The 20,176-nt window shown below is 39.8% G+C and overlaps 1 protein-coding gene across 1 annotated transcript in view; it reads left to right on the forward strand.

The window, feature by feature from the left end:
- MEX3C (mex-3 RNA binding family member C) overlaps positions 1 to 18,824 on the forward strand; it is a 37,454-nt gene extending 18,630 nt beyond the window's left edge. The window contains exon 2 of the mRNA XM_088152704.1: positions 15,353 to 18,824. Within this exon, the coding sequence (XP_088008830.1) occupies positions 15,353 to 16,581 (1,229 nt within the window). The 3' untranslated portion in view covers positions 16,582 to 18,824. The remainder of the gene's footprint in view (positions 1 to 15,352) is intronic.
- The last annotated feature ends 1,352 nt before the right edge of the window (positions 18,825 to 20,176 follow it).

Raw genomic sequence — 20,176 nt, forward strand, 5'->3', positions numbered from 1 at the left:
AATGTTTGAAATGTTGAGGAGAGACTTCTTACCTTCCAGGGAGCTCAGGAAGTCATCCAGTAATATAATGAAGTCTCTGGGAGGGGGCAGAACTGAAATTATTCCACATTTTATTTGGGGGGCTAAAGTTTAAGGGTGAAAAGGGGAATAGAAGCTTTCTGAGAAGAAACCACTCCTACCCCTTTCCTTAAAATCCCTGAAAATGACCCAAAGTTACTTTTTGGGGGACCAATTTCAAGCCATTTTTTGTGGCTTGGAGAAGCTTTAAGTTTGGAAAAGGGAGCATTTTGCGTTCCAGAATCCCACTCATAAATTTGAATTAAAAGAGATTTTTAAATGGCGCCATCTTGGGATGCTGGAGTAGCTCAAATAGGGTGCTGGGCGGCACTTACTGATTGGTTGGGGCATTGGTTTGCCCACTCTTGCTTTAAAAAAAGCCGGAAACAGCATTTATTGGGCAGCCGACTTGTGGGGAGGAGCTTGCCTTTTTCCGTAGCTGAAGACATCGGAGAAACTGCTGCGTGTTGCAGCAAGCCTCTGACCCTCAACAAAACACACACCTACCCTCCGCATTTCCAAGGATCTCCAAGGCTCACTACAGCATTAGGGCAATATCTGCCATTTTCCTGAGATTCTGAAGTTAGCTGACATCACAGTGTCTTCCCACTTCTCCCAATATAGCAGAAGGGTGGGACTTCAGTATGTCCTCCCTCCTGGCTACTGTATTATTGGTCTCTTGGCTTGGCATCTTTGCAGCAGGAGGAGAATCCAAATTGGTAAGCCATCGGTTATGCATTGTTCTACTCCTTATCCTAGAGACGCAGCACTGCTTTAGCAGCATTCAGGGAGCTTCCACAGCGGGCAGGTTCAAAAAATTCAGCCTAAGACTTTTGTTTCATTTTGCTTTGTGCGTTTTTTTTTCCCCCCAGATTGTGGGATTTTAAGGAGCAAAATGGGAACTTTAAGCCTGCTTTATGCATTGCTCCTCCTGCTTATGGAATGCAACCCCGCAAGCCACATGAAGTCCATTGCAGCCTTTGAACCAGCAGAGACTGCACAGGTCTGCCTTACTCAAACTTGGCCTGCAGACCTCTTGCTTAGAAAGTTGTTGATAACCTACAAATATGAGCCCATTCTCTGCATCTAATAGTCTGCCGCTTTGGGGTTCAAGTTATTTTGGTGTTGCTAGATTGAAACAAATGCTTCACTCTTATGCCTTATTTGGAGTCTAGGTTCTGAATTGCTACTTTAAATAATATGAAACCCTTTAAAAATATTTTTAAAGAAATCCAAATAAGACATGAATGCTTTTCTAAGATCCCATTTTATGTATTTCATTCTCCTTTACAGTTTTATTGGGAGAGAATTGTGACTACAGTATTATTGTATTTAGCGGATGAAAAAGGGCTAGTTGAAGCAAGTGAGTGTCCTGGGGCTTGCATGCATTTAGAATCACGTGAAATACTTAAAACATGTATAAATCCAAAATATATATGTATCCAATTCATAGAGTAGCTATGATTCCAGCAGCTCTGAAATTAGTAATTATGGAAATAATGGTGTTCTTAATTAAATGGATATATATTTGCAGCTCGTTCATAAAATGCTTCCCAATACGTTATTTTTTTCCCTGAGGTCACAGACAGGCCCAAAGGGGAGGCTGTTCAAAATCTAAATTAACTCATGATATGTTTACATTTCTCCCACTGCACTTGGCTTTTAATTCCATTAAGTGCTATTTCTGCATGCTTGAATCTCATGTGACCCATAAATTTTGGAAAATGATCGTCCTGCATTTCACACAGCAGCTAATCTTCATAATTCAGTGGTGAGTTATTGTTCCATTCCAGAGATGGTCGTTTTAAGTGTTCGGACCTTGTACTCAGATTCTCTTGTTAAATTTGATGGTCCCATCTATCTCCAATATGTATTATTTCAGATTTCAATCAGATCTTCTTGAGATGATACAAAACATAACATTCTGTGAATCTCAGCTTTCAACAGGTTAGAAAAGATTTCTAGTTGATGTAGTTGTAGAAAATGCTTTACATCTGTGAGATAACATAAAATTCTTTCGGCGGCCAGTGGAATGGTTTGTTTCTCTTCATCGGCTTATATCTCAGTAGTTCACACTGGATAGGTCCCCATGAGAAATGGCTGTACATTCCTTGGGTTCCTAGGAAGAAAAGCACTGTTCAGGCGTGAGAAAACAAAATGCATGCAGTCTTTAAATTATGGATATCATGTACCAAACTTTATCTGTTTCATGTTATCTTTGTTTAGATATTTACAATGTTACTTTTTTTACTTGCATATAGAAGAATGGGATGTTCTGTGATGGTTGGTAGGTGGACAGTTCTGTGGATAGACAAGGTGTTGAAAAGCTTCAAACTTAATTGTCTGATTCTATGCAGTGATTTTGATACATAAAGAACTCCTGAAAATTATCCCAGTGGACCTATTTCTTGGAGCACAGTAGACAACCTTTGTCTATATTCTTGGATGTTCTGCGTTATCAGACTTCCTCCATGTTAGAATATTGAGTGATGTAGTCAATTGTTCAGCCATGCATTTTCATCAGACATGATAAAATTCTGTTCATTTAAACACGATGATACAGAAAGTTAAATTACAACAGAATAACAGCCTCATCGAATCAGACTTGAGTTGTCATTCTGAAGCACTATAGATGAAATTCATATTGTTTATCCTGTAAGACCAACCCTATGTGTTTTAACCTACAGCAATTAGGACTGCTTATGATGCCCATCAGTACCACTGTCCGTCAAACTCACCTTCTTGTAAGAGTTTAATCCCTAGAACTAGCCAGTCACTAAACAATTTGACTGCCACATTTTGGTGAAGTATGTAAACTTAAACTTTTGACTTAGATGTCCTGAGAGATTATAATAGAGAATTTAGGAAGAGTACCCTTTTTCCTTCTCAAAGTGGATAATGGTAATGTGGAGCTGCATCTCTTTGATGTTGTATACCTTGCATAGGGATAGTGATGGCAAAGGTTAGTTTGTAGGCTCAACTCCAGTTTGCCTTTCATCACACATAACTTCCTCTCCTGTACCAGAAACAAGACCTTCCTTGCTAGTTGGTCTCAAAGATTGGCTGTCTTATTGAATGAATTGGCAATATGTTTATGTTAAACGTTTGTTATCCCCTTTAATGACATCTTTATATATTGCAGCCTGGAATCTGGGAAATCTGTTGATGTTATCTGGTAGAGCAACACTGCACGTGGAAAAATAACTTCAACGCTTCATTAGGACTGCTGTGTTTAAACTACAATCTTAATTTAAAAAAAAAAACTTTGGGAAATTGTACAAAAGGCGTATGGATTTTTTAAAATCTGCTTTACGATTGTTTATATTTACTGAAGGCATCAACTTATAAGAAGCCAACTGGCAAGAGAAGAAATTATACATTATGTTTCAGAATGAAAGAGATAATTTGTTTGCTTTAGCATTTTCATGCCCGTTGTCTTACGTTTCTTTCACTTCTTTTCCTGTGGGTCATAGCTCTGGAATCTGTTTCCTACATACTTGAAGTAATAAGCTAAACATGGCTTTGAGTATGTGCATTGAAGAGATGTCATGATTGTAGTCTGACTCAGCTGCTGTGCCATTTAATCTCCAATACCCTTCCCAAATCCCTGATATGCTCAATGACTTTCTTGAGTGAGCTGACAATGGGGAAATAAAGGCCCATAACCATTCATGTTTCATCACTGAGGCCAGAGGAACTGCAGGTTCAGTCTGGTAGAAAGGAAGGCCCAGCAATGTAATTTTCCTTCAAGATGCCTAAGTGCAATAGACAGGAGATGATCATTGTATTTTCTTTGCTTGTCCTCCACAGTGCACCCATTATTCAATAGACTTTGCAACCCATTTTGATGCTAATCTAGGGCCAGAACTGCCTACCCTACATGGTGTCCTTCACATGCTTGGGAGTACAACTCCCAAAATTCAATGCCAGTAGTTCAGTATAGCCTGGGAGTATTAGCTTGGGAAGATTAGTGAAGTGTTGCATGGTATATGCTAGAGTATTTCAGTAAACAGCCATATGAAATACTCCCATCATGCTGGTTTTAAAAATGAGCTTTATCCCATTTCCAGAAGGGTAAGACTTCTTTTTTTTTTTTTAATGTTTTTGCCTTCCAGTTTGACTGTCAAGCTATGTGACCTCCATTGTTCAGAAATGAAAAGTTTGCTCAGTTTTCAGTGCTGACCAATATATCTGGAATTGGAAAGCAATTCTTCCAGATCAGATTGCTTCTAGATTCACCCCACCGTTACTAATTTCCATGCTTGCTGTATATGGTTTACCGAGTTCAAGTTAATTGTACCTATTTGTTTTAAGCACCGTCATGCAACTGTAAGAAATATCACACAGCTACATCGTATTCTGGACCACATTTGTCTAACTGTGGCCATTTCAGGGAATGTAGATCCCCCAAGCAATGTCATGGATAAGATGCTTTATACCATCAGTTGATCTGTGATAAATTTTGCATTAGTATATTTATATCCATCCCATGTGTTCTTACAGATCCTTGTATCAGCTCAGTAGTAGCAGCTGGTAGGAAATGAATGAGATACTGCTTCAGATACGGTGCTTCTCCTTTCCACAGAAGTCTCATGTAAAACATAGCAGTCTTTAAGTATTCTGGTACAGGTATGGTGAGAATTTCTATTCTAGTTTTCTGCTTGGAAAGAGTGCTTTACATCCAACAATAAAATAAAATAAAAATGGACCAATTTAGAAGCAGTTGTTAATGCTTATAAATAATGTCTTCGTTAGCTGCTTAAAAGCCATGTCAACTCTCTTCAAGGAGAGCATTCTGTATTTTTGGAGCCATTATGGAGTAGATTTTTCCCTCCTCTCCTGACTCTCTTGTTTTTGAGAGATGTAGAGAATGGCCTCTGGCATTTTTTTTAAAAAAATGTGGAGTATGTTTCTGCAGAAGTTGGTTCTTGAACTTGGGCTTTAAAGGCTAAGGTCAAATTGCCAAAGTAGGTGGAATGTAAAGCAAGTTATGCATTGTGATTAACAAATGTAATATGCTGCTGAGGTAGAATATGTCGTTTAGTCCTTATTGTATTACGTTCCTTTACTGGCTCAGATAGATTCAGAATTTAATCTGGACCAACGTTTCTGGTACAATTCCAGAACTACTTCCGGCAGTAGAAGTCACCACAGGAAGTTAGGAAAAGTCAGGGAGTATGTTTAGAGTTCTCTTGCCATGAGTAGTCCTAGCCAGCAACAATTATTATTTCCAAAGTGGTGAACCTAGCACACCTTGCTGACCACTATCCAAAAGAAAGAAAACGGAAGAAGAGAGATACAGAAAGACCAAGCAGAACCCATTAGTAAGAATAGGCCTCTTACTCTATCAAATATGCTTCCATCCCATCTTCTAATCTCTCTCTTTTATTTTACAAGAAGGTTTGTAACTTTGTTAGGGCTATATTAGTATGCTTATATGTTGTTAGCATACTAATACTTTGGCCTTTCCTGCTCTTACGTAAACAGAAAAACTTGATTGAATTGCAAGGCATGTTTATCTATTCCCTGTTAGTACTTTTAGAGGTTTAAATAATTGATCTGCCTACATACTGTGAATTATTTTTTTTAACCTGTCACTGCTGTCCAAGCTGCTGTCACATTGTAGGAACAGCCATACCTTGATCATCCTGGTCCTTTTAAGCATTACATAGTATACAGGCTGATATCAAAGCAGTATATAAGTAGTCCTCAAGTTACGATCATTCGTTCAGCAATCATTCGAACTTACGACAGTGCTGAAAAAATGAACTTACGACTGGTCCCCAAAGTTATGGCTGTGCAGTGCCCCTGCAGTCACGTCATCATGATCTGGGTGTTTAGCAACTAGTTCACATTTATGACCGGTTGCCAAGCACCCTGCAATCATGTGATCGCCATTTGCAATGTTCCCTGTCGGCTTCCCACAAGCATAGTCAATGGGGGAGCCAGCAGAGGAGGTCACAAGTTGCTCAGGTAAGTCTCCCCCACCCACCCTGGCCTTTGTTCACTCACATGCATTGCACCCTCCTTCCCCTTTCGCTCACTCGCATGCACTAGCATCCTCCTTTCCCCCTTCACTTGCATGCAGGCACCATATCCTCCTTCGCTCACATACACCGTGTCTTCACGGTGAAAGGAGAAAGCCTCATGAACAGCCAGCAGCTTTCAATGTGAGCTTCAGAGCACACACCAGAAGCACCCTTGGAGAATCCTTCAGTGTCTGGAAGCACCCCTGGAGAGTCCTCGAGCAAGGGAACGAAGTTGCAATGCATGCGTGCAAGCAAAGGGGGAAGGAGGGCCAAGAAGCCCCTGAGCCACAGTGTGCCAAGCAGCCCCAGAGCTGTGTGGTTCTGGGGCTGCTTGCCACCCCACAAGGCAGGGTGCACAGCAGCCAAAAGGGCAGAGATGGGAAGATAGGTGGGTGGGGACAGTTGGAGGCAGCCCTTGCCTTGCTGAGGCTCAGGGTTGGGAAGGGACCAAGCCCAGAATGGCTTGAATTGGGGTGGGTCCTTGACTAACAACTGGTGGAATTCACCTAATAACGGCAATGGGGAGTGCCAGGATTGCCATCGCTAAGTGATGCAGTCGTGTGACATCTCGCTTTAAGAGCACATCAGTTAGCGATGGAAATTCGGGTCCCAATTGTGATTGTAAGTCAAGGACCACCTGTATAGCCGGTATGATATTGATGTTACTGAGAACAGGAAAAAAAGTGCCATTACCCTCACCCTCTGTGGGTTAATTGCATCATATTTTAGAAAAGTACCATATTTTTCCGTTAATAAGATACCCCCATGTATAAGACGACCCCCACTTTTCCAACCCAAAATTAAGAAATCAATATTTTAAAGATGAAGCAGAACACATTTTTATTTAGTAATTAGGCAACATTTACATGGTACACTCAGTGGGAGGAGGTGCAAACTCTCTCTCTCCAGCTCTATTTCCATACTCTTTTGCATAACTGATTACATTCAGTTTGAATTTTGCAGAGTAAGACATTCGCTTATTTATTTTTTTATTTTCCGACATCTTTATGGGCTCAGAATGCTCTGACATTACCGGTCCCTGTCGCATCTGCGCACTGCCTACACGCTCTCCACCTCCAACGGGATGTGTTCCAGTTGGTTTGTTCAGCATCAGCTGACGTCAGTTACATAAGGCTCGTGACTGGAGGAAGCCTGTTTGCAGACAAAGTATGGGCAGTTTCGCAACCGCGCAGTTCTCTCCTCGGCTTACTTCCTTGTATAAGACAACCTTCAATTTTTAGTGTAACGATTTTAGAAAAAAGTATCTCATACACGGAAAAATACAGTAAGTAAGTAAGTGTATTGTTGTAACAACAGGTCATAACATATAGTGTGCCATGAAATACAATCACTCATTTATTTTGCTGTCATTGCCCCTTGTATTCTACCCAGAGAACTCTGCTTATTGTGAAATTAATATATAATTATTAAAGAAATACTGTTTGTTTGGTTTTTCGCTACTGGGAAGAACATTCATGAAAGTTCATCCCTTGCCTTTACCTTTTGTTTGAGCCTATTTTGTACCTTTCTTATTAAGGTCAGAGCAGTCAAAACATAGAACATTGCTTTTGTGATTTTGTGTGTGTGCATCTGTCTTGAAAAGTTTTGTAGACGAAGTTGCCTACAATAAATAAAGGTTATTCCTAGTTTGACTTTGATGGAATTAATTGCACACTACTTCTCTGTTCCCCTTTCTGTGGAATATTTATAGCTTTAAACTTTTCCATATAAATATAATAGGCAGTATTTCCTTTTGTATAGATTTACCTTCAAGTTCAGAAAGCTGATCCTTTCTGCTTTGTTGTTGTTCAGTTGTTAAGTTGTGTCCGACTCTTTGTGACTCCATGAACCATATCGCGCCAGGCCTTCCTGTCCTTCACTGCCTCCCTGAGTTTGCTCAGTTTCATGCTCATTGCTTCAGTGACGCTATCTAACCATCGCATCCTCTGCCATCCCCTTCTCCTTTTGCCTTCAATCTTTCCCAGCATCAGGGTCTTCTCCAAAGAGATCTCTCTTCGCATTAGGTGACCAAAGTATCTGAGCTTGAGCTTCATTATCGATCCTTCCAATGAGCAATCAGGATTGATTTCCTTTAAGATTGACTGGTTTGACCTTCTAACAGTCCAGGGGACTCTCAAGAGTCTTCTCCAGCACCACAGTTCAAAGGCATCAATTCTTCAGCGTTCAGCCTTCTTTATGGTCCAGCTCTCACAGCCATACATTACTACTGGAAAAACCATAGCTTTGACTATGCGGATCTTTGTCAGCAAGGTGACGTCTCTGCTTTTTAATATGCTATCTAGGTTTGCCATAGCTTTCCTCCCAAGGAGCAAGCGTCTTTTAATTTCATGGCTGCAGTCTCTGTCTGCGGTGATCTTGGAGCCCAAATAAATGAAGTCTGTTACTGCTTCCATTTATACCCCTTCTATTTGCCAGGAATTGATGGGTCCAGATGTCATGATCTTAGTTTTTTTAATGTTGAGTTTCAAGCCAGCTTTTGCGCTCTCCTCTTTCACCTTCATCAAGAGGCTCTTTAGTTCTTCTTCACTTTCTGCCATTAGGGTGGTATTGTCTGCATATCTGAGGTTGTTGATGTTTCTCCCTGCAATCTTAATTCCGGCTTGTGATTCTTCCAGCCTGGCATTTCTCATGATGTACTCTGCATATAGGTTAAATAAGCAGGGTGACAGTATATAGCCTTGTCGTACTCCTTTCCCTATTTTGAACCAATCGGTTATTCCATGACCAGTTCTAACTGTTGCTTCTTGGCCTGCATATAGATTTCTCAGGGGACAGGTAAGGTGGTCTGGTACCCCCATCTCTTTAAGAATTTGCCACAGTTTGTTGTGATCCACACAATCGAAGGCTTTTGCATAGTCAATGAAGCAGAAGTAGATGTTTTTCTGGAACTCTTGTGCTTTCTCCATGATCCAGCGAATGTTGGCAATTTGATCTCTAGTTCCTCTGCCTCTTTGAAACCCAGCTTGTACATCCGGTAGTTCTCGGTTCACGTATTGCTGAAGCCTAGCTTGTAGGATTTTGAGCATAACCTTGCTAGCATGTGAAATGAGTGCAATTGTGCGATAGTTTGAGCATTCTTTGGCATTGCCTTTCTTTGGAATTGGAACGTAAACTGACTTTTTCCAATCCCGTGGCCACTGTTGCATTTTCCAAACTTGCTGGCATATTGAGTGCAGCACTTTAACAGCATCGTCTTTTAGTATTTTAAATAACTCAGCTGGAATACTGTCATCTCCACTAGCTTTGCTGTTAGCAATGCTTCCTAAGGCATTTGTTAGCAATGCTTCCTTTCTGCTTAGGTTCATCTGATTCTGCTCTGAATTGTTTTGTAATATTCATAGAAATTAGGCTGTAGTATAATATGCCACAGAACTATAACATCTGTTAGAAAATAAATTATTTGAAATAAATAGATTTGCATGTATTTGTTTGGTATAACTCCACTTTCAGCATGGAAACTATCAAAGCATTCAACATTTTTGTTGCAATGTTTGGAGACCAAGGATGATAGGCAGAACAGATGTTGTAAATGGGTCATAGCTGATTGTTGGGTAATAGGCAGTAGTTATCCACAGAACTATCATCAGGAGCTTAAACAAGTATTTTGTTTACTGGATTGGATCCTACTACTTGGCTCCTCCATTGCCCTACAAGGCTTTTCAGAATTCATGCTGATGATGATCCATATCTATATTTTCTGGATTAATATTTTCTTTTATTTGGATGCTTGATTCTTTGTACCATAATCCAAACGAGCTCTTCAAGCAGCTTTTGTTTGTCTTCAGTTTAATGTCAGATGGGTCTTTATTGGAATCCTGTCAGCTAATCTCTCTGCGTTCAATTTGTTCAACTTCTTTTCTTTTGGATGACTTATCTCCAGCCCTCATGGACAGTATCCATCATCAGGGCTGCACTATCACCAAGTTCCAGATTTTGCTGATTCATTTGGCCACCATGATGGTGGTTCTTTTGGGCGGGCTGTACATGAGGAGCTTCCAGCATTTGTTTCTCTCAGCATTACAAATTTCACGTAGTTCTGGATTGTCTGAGTTTGCCTGTCCATCCTGGTCCTTCAGTCACTTCAGTTATGAACATTCATCCCAAATTTGCTTTGTGGCTACTCCTTCATTCCATTGCTGCCATAGGTAACTCTGATGACAGATGTCTGGAAACTAGGTTGGGAGCTCAGTGGACAAATCACTCAGTCTAAGCTCATTGGGCGTATTGCAACTATTGGCTGCATGTAAGTGGTCTTGAGTTAATAGTATAATCAAAGCAGGCCAGACTTTCAAACCACCTGTGGGGCATAGATTCTTCAGGTTATGGGCAGCCTTGTCATGGTCTGTTAAATTGACAAACAACATGGAACAAAGTCTGCTTCCTTCATTCAGCCTTGCAGTGCTGGATGTGGTTGGATGTGATGCACTATCTCAAGGCATAATGCCAGCATGCTTGTAATCCAGACATGACTGCTGACTTCCATAGCAGTTGGATTGAGATGAAGACATTCTGGGAGACATATTTTTTCTTGCATGGACAGAACTACCTCTATAAATTATTTCTTTCCCATTTCCTCTTTTCAGAAGTGTTCTCCATAGGGTGTTTTGCACATTATCTCTATGAATCCCGGTTACCCCTTGAAGACCAAAACAAACACCTTTTCATCTTCCCTTACTCTTTCCCTTTCTTACCTCACACTTCTCACTGGAAAGGATTTGTTCTCCTGGGGCAGGAGATGGAACTCAGCCCTCCATCTCACACCTGCTTCTTCCCTATGGATCATCTTCAGACGAACTCTTGGCAATTATAGAGACTGCATATGGCCTTGTACCCAACATGCCTGTAAATAGAATTAAACTTTAGTTTATTTGAAGTTGTTTGTCCCAACTCCTATCCATTAAAAGTTGTATTTAATTTTCTGCTTTTCTCTCAAGTCTCAAGACCTTGCTGTTGCTTCCATCCATTCCATTCTAAGTGTGCCTTTTTGGTATGCATTCAATGCTCTATAGTGCTTTTTTATCCTGTCATTAAGTCTTTATCTAATTAACACCTGTTGTTAAGTTCAGACCTTTCTGACTTGGAATCTCTCATCTCTGTTTTCAAGCCCATTCAAACTCATGCATTCTGTATACTCCTCATATTGAAGGTGGCATTTCTTGTTGGCCTATATCAGCAACCCAACCTATAACTGGTTCTTTGAGTGGTCATATATGCATTCACACCAAACCCTGGAAGTGCTGCACTGGTCATGCAGAATTGAAGACAGAATGGGAGACGTACTTAGGACCAAGATGGATTGTGCTTCCCACTAAAAATGTATCCATAATAGAAAGTTCCTGATGGTGTTTCATATCATTTATATATTCAAGCTCATATATGACCACTCAGAGCCCCACAGTTAAAGGTAAGCCATCTGTTACCATCTAAACCAGATGTTTCTGTCTCCTCATTTACTTGAAATTTATCTTTTGGGAAGTCATGTGGGTCTTAGCACCAAGCCTGTGCACCCACTTGAGGCACCTCAGCCACAGTGCCTCTTCTACTTCTTGCTGGAAGACAGTGCCTCATAACAGGAGGCCAGCATGCATAGGCTGTCTGGAGCACTAAGACTTTTCCTGCTCTTTCACTTTCCTGGAAGAGGGGGGAAGTGAGATTCAGCAAGAGTACTTCGATACTGGCCAGGTTACCTTGGGCAGAGTTCAAGAAGAGGTTGGGTCTGCTGCAACTTTGACCTAAGAGCAAAGGCCATCAAAGGAGAGTCCTCAGGAGCAAGTTCTAACAGCAGGAGCCCTGTCAGCATTGTCTGGCAGTTCTGTTCATGGGGAAAGGGGGCAAATAAGCTCATTATTTTAGGGAGTCACAGCACCACAAAATTTGAGAACCCCTGACTTGGCAGAAAAGGCCAGTTTTGAGGCTGAAGAAATAAGGGTTAGGAGTCTGTGTGTGTGTGTGTGTGTGTGTGAATATTTGAAGGGTAAATCTTTTGAACTATAAGTATTCCTACCAGCAGTGTACAATTTCTGGTAGTTGTGGCAAAGCGTTGTATTCTCCCTGTGACATCTCACTGCAAGCCCTTGCCTATGGCAAGCTCTCACATGTCCAGGGGTCTGGAAATACTGTATGGGAGATGAAATTTCCCTCATGTCAAACCTTCTGGTTCCTCATTTTAAGCGTTATGCTAGAAACAGAAAACTTAACTCATATACTGGCATTATTCATAACAGTTTAAGTTTTTAAACTGTTAGATGACATTTTATGATGTAGCACATTAAGAAGCGATTAATAGGAACAAAAAACGAGCAGAGAGAGCTCCAAAGGTCATCCAGTGGAACTGCATAAAGAGGTTATTGCCGGGGGGAGTGGGTGACTGCCTTTACAGTAGTAACCTGTGCCCGTATTTCACAGTATTTCTTTACAAATAAACTCAGTATTGATTGGCATCACAGACAAAAAGTTCAGGTGTTGGAGGCTGCAGCTTTATTTGGGCGGTTGCTCTTTCCTTCCCAATAACAGAGGAGTTGACCTCAGAGTCTATAAGATCAGCTTTTCTTCCAGCATCACTTTTTAAAAGAGAGCAGTTTTAGGGATCTTGTTGTGTTGGCTTTTGATACAACAGTGAACGCAGGGCTTGCGTTTTTCTGGCAGGATGTTTAGAACACCTACATTCCTTCTTGTGAAAAGCCAAATAGGGTGTCTTCAGATGGGAGCTTAAGGTGTAGACAAAATTTCTGTTGACTAGAAAGTAAATGATGCTTCCTCCTACATGTGTAAAAACGTGAGCTATCCCTAAGTATTTATACATGGTTTTGTGTGGGTGGGTGTGTTTGTATGTTTCTCAATCAAAATATTGAATTAGAAAGTGCATTTAATAATTAATTGTCTGTCTTCAACAATTCACAGAATGGTACACAGCAGCCCTCTTTTGCTATTGCCTCTGGTTAATAGATCTTGGCAGAGAAGCAGTGATGTTGGAAGGAAAGAATAAAGAGAAGTGGGGAAACTTTCTCTCTATTGTGACAGTGCCACTCCTGTACCTGCACAAAGAAGGTGCAAGCAAAAGGCAGACAGACAGGAAGCAAATCCCCATCTCTGCATCCTGTTCTTCCTCCTATGATACTGTGTCCATCACAATATTTATTATAGAAATATCTATACCACTACACAAAATGGATTTAATAGCTATGCTGGCTGTGTTTTCCTCTCTATTCTGATTTTCTCACTAATTATCCATATGACCTTCAGACATTTGAAAAACTGAACTGCATTTTGATGGCAACATTTTGGTAGTTTCAACTGGGAAACAATTTTTGCCCCCTGCTGAAGGCAACGTTGGGATCTAGGCTTGCAAATAGTGTTGTTGGTTTGTGCACCAATCAGGTATAAGGCATTTCCTCCTTCCAGTCAGGCATAAGGCATTTCAGCTTAGTCTTTTCTCATTTTTGAATAATTGCGCCCAAGAAAAAGTGATTGGGAGCCCTTGGTTTTGAAAGTGTCTTTAGCAAGGGTATGTTGAATATGTATGTCAGGATGGATGGACGATTAGTAAGAAACTCTTCACTGATCAGACTGTTTCACTCCTGTTTATGAAAGTATACAGCAGGCCTAGGATGGTATGGCTCATTGTTAACATAGGCTAACATAGCCCAACCCCCAGGTTGATGTTCAGAAATTTGTTTTCCAAAATTTCGTAGGAAAGGGATTTGTTTGGATGAACACATCCTGCATAAGAGTTAAATCTTTATTTAACAAAATCTCATGTGAAAGAGAATACAGAAACAATGTTGGAAATGTCCCAGTACTTAATAGCTACAAGAAGCAAGTGAAAGTTCATTTTCCTAATAACCATTTTCCTATCTTCCCAAAACTGAATAGTACAAGTTTTATCATATGTAGCTTCTTTCCTGTTCTCTTCAGCCACTACATAATTATTTCGACTTTTAAGTGATTTTTGCTTTTGCTTTTCTTTTTTCTTATTCATTGATCTCTAGTAAACTTGTAATGTTCTGCAATTGCTTAATTAGTCAACATTCTGTGTTCTAATTATTACTTTGCAAGGAATGTGCAATTGACAATCTGATTTGAAGAAATTAGTTAAAAGGCATATTATCCAAAAATACTTGCTCTTTTGAACTTCATATACATTGCAGTCTTACATGGTTTTCCACATAATGCAAGATTTAACTTTAGAAATATCTTACTGTTTTTTCATTTTCCAATTAACAAATTTCAAAAAGGTTTTCCAGTCCTTGATTAGCATGACTTTTTAAAGGGATGTTCCTGGTATAATATCCATACCCAGCTAAAGATAAAATTACAAGTTTTAAATAATCTGGATCATAACTGTCTTAGATGGATTTAGTCAACTAAGAACTTTCCTGTAATTTAAAAGCTTCTTCAGCTTTTAGCATATTTAGAGATCATCTTGGCCTCCATCTAAAGGGCTTTCTTGATGTTCCAAAGAAGAAATGCCCTTGAATGAATTGTATGTGTTCTACTATTTTTCATTTTATTGAAAATAGCTTTTTAATGGCAATACAAATTGTATTGAAATTAATAAATTAAAATATTTCAATAAAAATCTGCTTGCCATCTTTTTTTCTTTATTTCTTTATGTTTTATTGTAATTTCTTTGATTGTTGTGAGCCACCCAGAGTTGTTGAGAGTTGGGCAACATAAAAGTTTAATAAATTATTATTAAAATATTATTATTATTATTATGATAATAATAATAATAATATAGTGCAATGACTAAAAAGTAGTGTTTCATAGAGGGAAGGACATTATACAGATAGAAGAAATTCAAGTTAAAGTTAAAGCCTTTGCTACTCTAAGGCAATAATAGCAAAATGGCTTTTATATAGCCATTTGCCTGTAAAGAAGTACTTTTAAGCAGCCCAGCTGACAAGTTTTTCAAAAGCTGACTCTTTTTTTTACTTGTACAAACCACAAGTGAGTAACCTGTTTATGTGGGCTGGGAAGCTACTAAAAATTTATCTGAGCCAATTAATTTGCAAGCCCGATTTGACATTTATTCTCAGAAGCGTCAGTGTTTGCAGAGAATGTGATGCTGGTCTCTGTGTAGTTACGTGATTCGCCATGGAAAGGATTTTTGTTTGATTTAGCTTGTGTGTATTATGGAGCATGGTGACAGTAAAATTAACTTAGAGGCTAAGTATTTTTTTTTAATGGTTAAAAAAAATTAGTTTACTAAAAGATGTGTTTTTGTTTCTGTATGTTTGATGCAGGTTGCAAAATAAAGGCATTGAGAGCCAAAACAAATACATACATCAAGACCCCTGTCCGTGGAGAAGAACCCATTTTTGTTGTCACTGGACGCAAAGAAGATGTAGCCATGGCCAAAAGGGAAATTCTTTCCGCCGCTGAACACTTCTCCATGATCAGAGCTTCGCGCAACAAAAATGGCCCTGCTCTGGGAGGGCTGCCTTGTAACCCCAATCTGCCAGGCCAAACCACAGTCCAGGTCAGGGTGCCTTACCGTGTCGTCGGGCTGGTGGTTGGCCCAAAAGGCGCTACAATCAAAAGAATTCAGCAGCAAACTCATACCTACATAGTTACTCCCAGTAGAGACAAAGAGCCAGTTTTTGAGGTTACCGGCATGCCTGAAAACGTAGATCGTGCCCGTGAAGAGATAGAAATGCACATTGCCATGCGCACTGGAAACTACATTGAACTAAACGAAGAAAATGATTTCCATTACAACGGTACAGATGTAAGTTTTGAAGGAGGAAACCTTGGATCTGCCTGGCTTACTTCCAACCCGGTACCACCTCCAAGTCGCACCAAGATGATTTCTAATTACAGAAATGACAGCTCCAGTTCTCTAGGAAGCGGTTCCACCGATTCCTACTTTGGAAGCAATAGGTTGGCTGACTTCAGCCCAACAAGTCCATTCAGCACTGGCAATTTTTGGTTTGGAGAGTCGTTACCTTCTGTGGGTGCAGAGGATCTAGCAGTCGACTCTCCTGCATATGATTCCTTGCCAACTCCTTCTCAGACCATCTGGACACCTTTTGAACCTGTCAACCCACTCTCCAGTTTTGGTAGTGAACCTGCTAGTAATGTGAAGGCTCCGCGGAAAGGGAGTCAGCCATCCACACCTCGCTTGTCACCTACGTTTCCTGAAACCTTGGAACATCCCTTAGCACGGAGGGTAAGAAGCGATCCCCCCAGCACAGTCAACCAGGTTGGCCTTCCAATCTATATCCCTGCCTTTTCAAATGGTACCAACAGCTACTCTTCTTCCAATGGTGGTTCCACATCTAGTTCCCCTCCAGAGTTAAGACGGAAACACGATTGCGTGATATGTTTTGAGAATGAAGTAATTGCTGCCCTGGTTCCATGTGGCCACAACCTTTTCTGCATGGAATGTGCCAACAAGATCTGTGAAAAAGAAGCACCATCGTGTCCAGTTTGCCAGACAGCTGTTACTCAGGCGATTCAAATTCACTCTTAAATATATAGAGATATTATATATGGACTTTTTAAACTCTTAATGGCTTGGATGTAATGGTACCCCCTAAGTAAACTTATAATGAACTCAGACTGTTATTGGGCTTTCTTGAGATTAGGCTAACATTGTTTGAAAAGCATGTACTCTTTTCAAAAAAGGCTTGTTCAGTTAACCTTATAGGCCTAGCCAGTCTTTCTCCATTTTGGTTGCAGCTGTGGTACCTCTAGCAAAGTCCAGGAAGGAAGCTGTGATGTTGTTGGGATGCCAGGGACTTAGATCTGTTTCGGAGCAGGAGCATACAGTGAGCATTTGCAGGCTGTCCAGATCTTGACGAAGCATTGGCGGTAATGGCGGTGAAAGTGAAGTCTCATGTAGCCCCTGAGCGTAGAAACTGTTGAGGGGGAAGGGTGCAAAGGATGATGAATGTTTCAACATACTTCCAGTGCTGCCTTCTTTACACTGCCAGTTTTTCAAAGCAGGTTTTGGGGATGCTTTTTCCCTCTTTACAACAATACAGGCTTAATTTACCTAATGTTGCAAATAATTTTACAGTGCGTCGATTGAGTTCCTGCCATTCAGCGAGTAGCCTAGTGAGAATTTTTATTAACAAGATCATTGTTCATGGAGGACAGAGGGGGCGAAACAGGATGAATTAAGCCTCTTCTCATCCAGTATGCAATTGAGGCATCTTAAGTGAATCAGGAATGTGTGGGTCTTCCATTGCTGAAGCCTGGGAAAGCCTTCTTTGTCTCAATCATTGCCAAGGGACACAGGAGCTCCAGCCACGTGCACAGAGAGCCCCCATTTGTAGCAGTTTGCTTATTTATTGGGGGGCAATCTTACGTAATGCTCTGAATATGTGGATTGCCCCTATCTTCCATTGAAAGGAAGGAGACCCTCTGTGTACTAGGCGTTCATCACACAATACAAGATGCAATTCATGATGCTAAGAGCTGTGACGTTTCCGTATGGACCCCCCTCCCCACCCGTATCTGCTTCTGGCGGACCTGTGTTGGGAGGAAGGGGAAGGTGAGAGGGGTTTGCATCCGTTGTATCTGCAAACGAGGATGCTAACATTCCATTGGCTCATGTGATCAAGCTGTTCTTAAATTAACTATTTTAGAGAATATCAAGAGTATAAAAAATGTGAATCATTTTTATGTTTCAGCCACACTTGCACATTATGTGAAACTTGTCTTTTATTTTTAGTCATATAGGAGGGCAAAAGGAGTAACATCCACTTTTTTGTATCATTCATGATAAATAGCAGTGACTTAAGACCCAGCAAAATGGTTTATCTCATTTCAAAACTATACTTTCCTATCTTAAGGGGAAAAAATGAATTTCTCTGTTGATTTCTTTAACATACATTTCAGCCTATGGATGTTTCTCACTACAGTACTTCATCCTCAGAATATTCCCAAATCTGTGCTGGCATTTTTAAAAGAACACTCAGAAGTTCTGATGGATTTCTTTTTCCTTCTTCCTCCCTCTTCCTCTTTCTCCCTCTCCTTTTAAAAATTTCTCTCTGTCCCTCCTCTTATTCCCTCTCTCTTTTTTTGAGCAATATCTTCCCAAGATGAAATAATTTTTCTCAGTATAGAAAATGCTATGTGTATTGAACTAGTGAATATACAGAAATCTTTATTTTTTATTTCCACTTGAAAGAGTTACATTTCGTATAAAAAAAAAGTTTACAGATAACGGTTTTTATTTTATGATTTTTTTTCAGTATAAAAGTTGCCTTGATGGCATATTATTATTATTATTATTATTATTATTATTACATTATGAGATGCATAACTTTAACGCTAATAGCTTGTAGGATAGTTAAATGTCAGTATTGAAATCTTAATCTTTAGCTGAGTCTTGTAGATATGAACAATCTCGTTTACCAAGCATGTGTTTTGAGTATTGTTGCATTGTACACTGCAACTAATAAGCCAAGGATTCAACATTAGATGCGTGTACTGTTTCTATAAACCACAGACTTCAGAATGACAAAGCTCTCAATATGGTTTAGTATTTGCTAATTTTACTACACTCTTTTTGTTATGTATATGTAGGGAGGTCATAGGGATTATAAATTCAATTTGAGTAAAGTTTAAAAAAAGCATATATTTTATGATAAAGGGCCTTTAACTTATGATGGCCAAAGCACTGATATTATATATTTGCTGTAAAGAGAATTATAAGAGTTTTATTTTTCTGATATTAAAAAGTTACTTAATAAAGACTTGTTTCCATTAACTTGAATGTTTTCTTGATGTTGCGCTTTTCATGATGGTTTTCAAGCAAGTTTTATATGTAAAATAGTATCTAGATCACCACATTGTACTAAGATGTTATAACACAGGGGATATATAGATAATTGGGATGGGAGGTCAGAGAATCTAAAGGTGGAGGCAAATATAAATAAGAGAGACAAAGTAGAAAACTAGAAGATAAACATAAGGAGTTTCTGCTGGGTAGCAGTGGAGTGGGACTTTAGGACCAGCTTCATGCGATCTGGATGAAAGAAAAGATCAATTATTCTGGCAGTTTAAGGTGAATATTTGAGAGTGAAAGGCTAGAGACAAATGATACAGGCAAAGTGGAGGGGAAAAAAGATTACGGGCAACAGTTCCAGCTGAATTAAAGATTCTCCCAATGTGTCAGGAACTATTATGGTTTGACAACAGATTGAGGGTATGGTGGAATCAAAACCAACAGAATGTAATTGCTCAGTAGAGTATAGAGCCATGTTTCTCAAGCTTAGCAACTTGAAGATGTGTGGACTTCAACTCTTAGAATTCCCCAGCCAGCATGCTGGCTGGGGAATTCTGGGAGCTTAAGTCCACATATCTTCAAGTTGCTAAGCTTGAGAAACACTAGTATAGAGTACTGCTCAGGAAGATGAACAGTAATTGGGGGGATAATGACTTAGAGAGCCAAAATACTAGTTCAGATTTTAGTACATTGAAGTTGAGGTAGTAATGCAATAAATAGCCAAGTGGATGTATTGGACAATTGAAGATGAAAGTCTAGTTGGATTGCAGTACGCAGGTGATACAACAGGGTTTTATGAGTTTTGCTTGAGAGTGAAAGTCTTGGAAGCAATTTATTTTTCAGGAATAATGAATAAGTTGGAAAAACCTAAAGGGAGCTTCTTAGTGGCCTCCTCTGCTCCCTGTATCATGTTTCCCCAATTTCTATTTGTCTTTAATCAAAGGTTCATAAATTGTATATCACTCCATTCTGCTCTTTACTTGTTAGATTCCTACTCTTGTAGGACACCATTTTCTCTATTCCATAATGTGGTTTTTATAGAGGTGTTTTGTAGATCTAGCCAATGGTTGGTTGGTTATTTATATTAATTTATATGGGTGCCCATCTATCCATGAAACTCTGGGTGGCGAACAAAAAGAAATGTCCATTAAAACAAAAACCAACTAAAGCTGCACCAAGGCTTAATAGAAACACAAAACCCCTAGACATACACATCCATGCCAGTGCTCCCATGCTAACACCCTGACTCCAATGCCTGGGGGAAGAGTCAGGTCTCCACAACCTTTTGAAAGGCAAATACAGTAGGTGCTCTCTCTCTTTCATGGGGGAG

Source organism: Python bivittatus, unplaced genomic scaffold, assembly GCF_059951505.1.
Source record: "Python bivittatus isolate LINGU-HERP-01145 unplaced genomic scaffold, Pbiv_v1 ctg000570_np1212, whole genome shotgun sequence".
Classification (NCBI taxonomy): Eukaryota; Metazoa; Chordata; class Lepidosauria; order Squamata; family Pythonidae; genus Python; species Python bivittatus.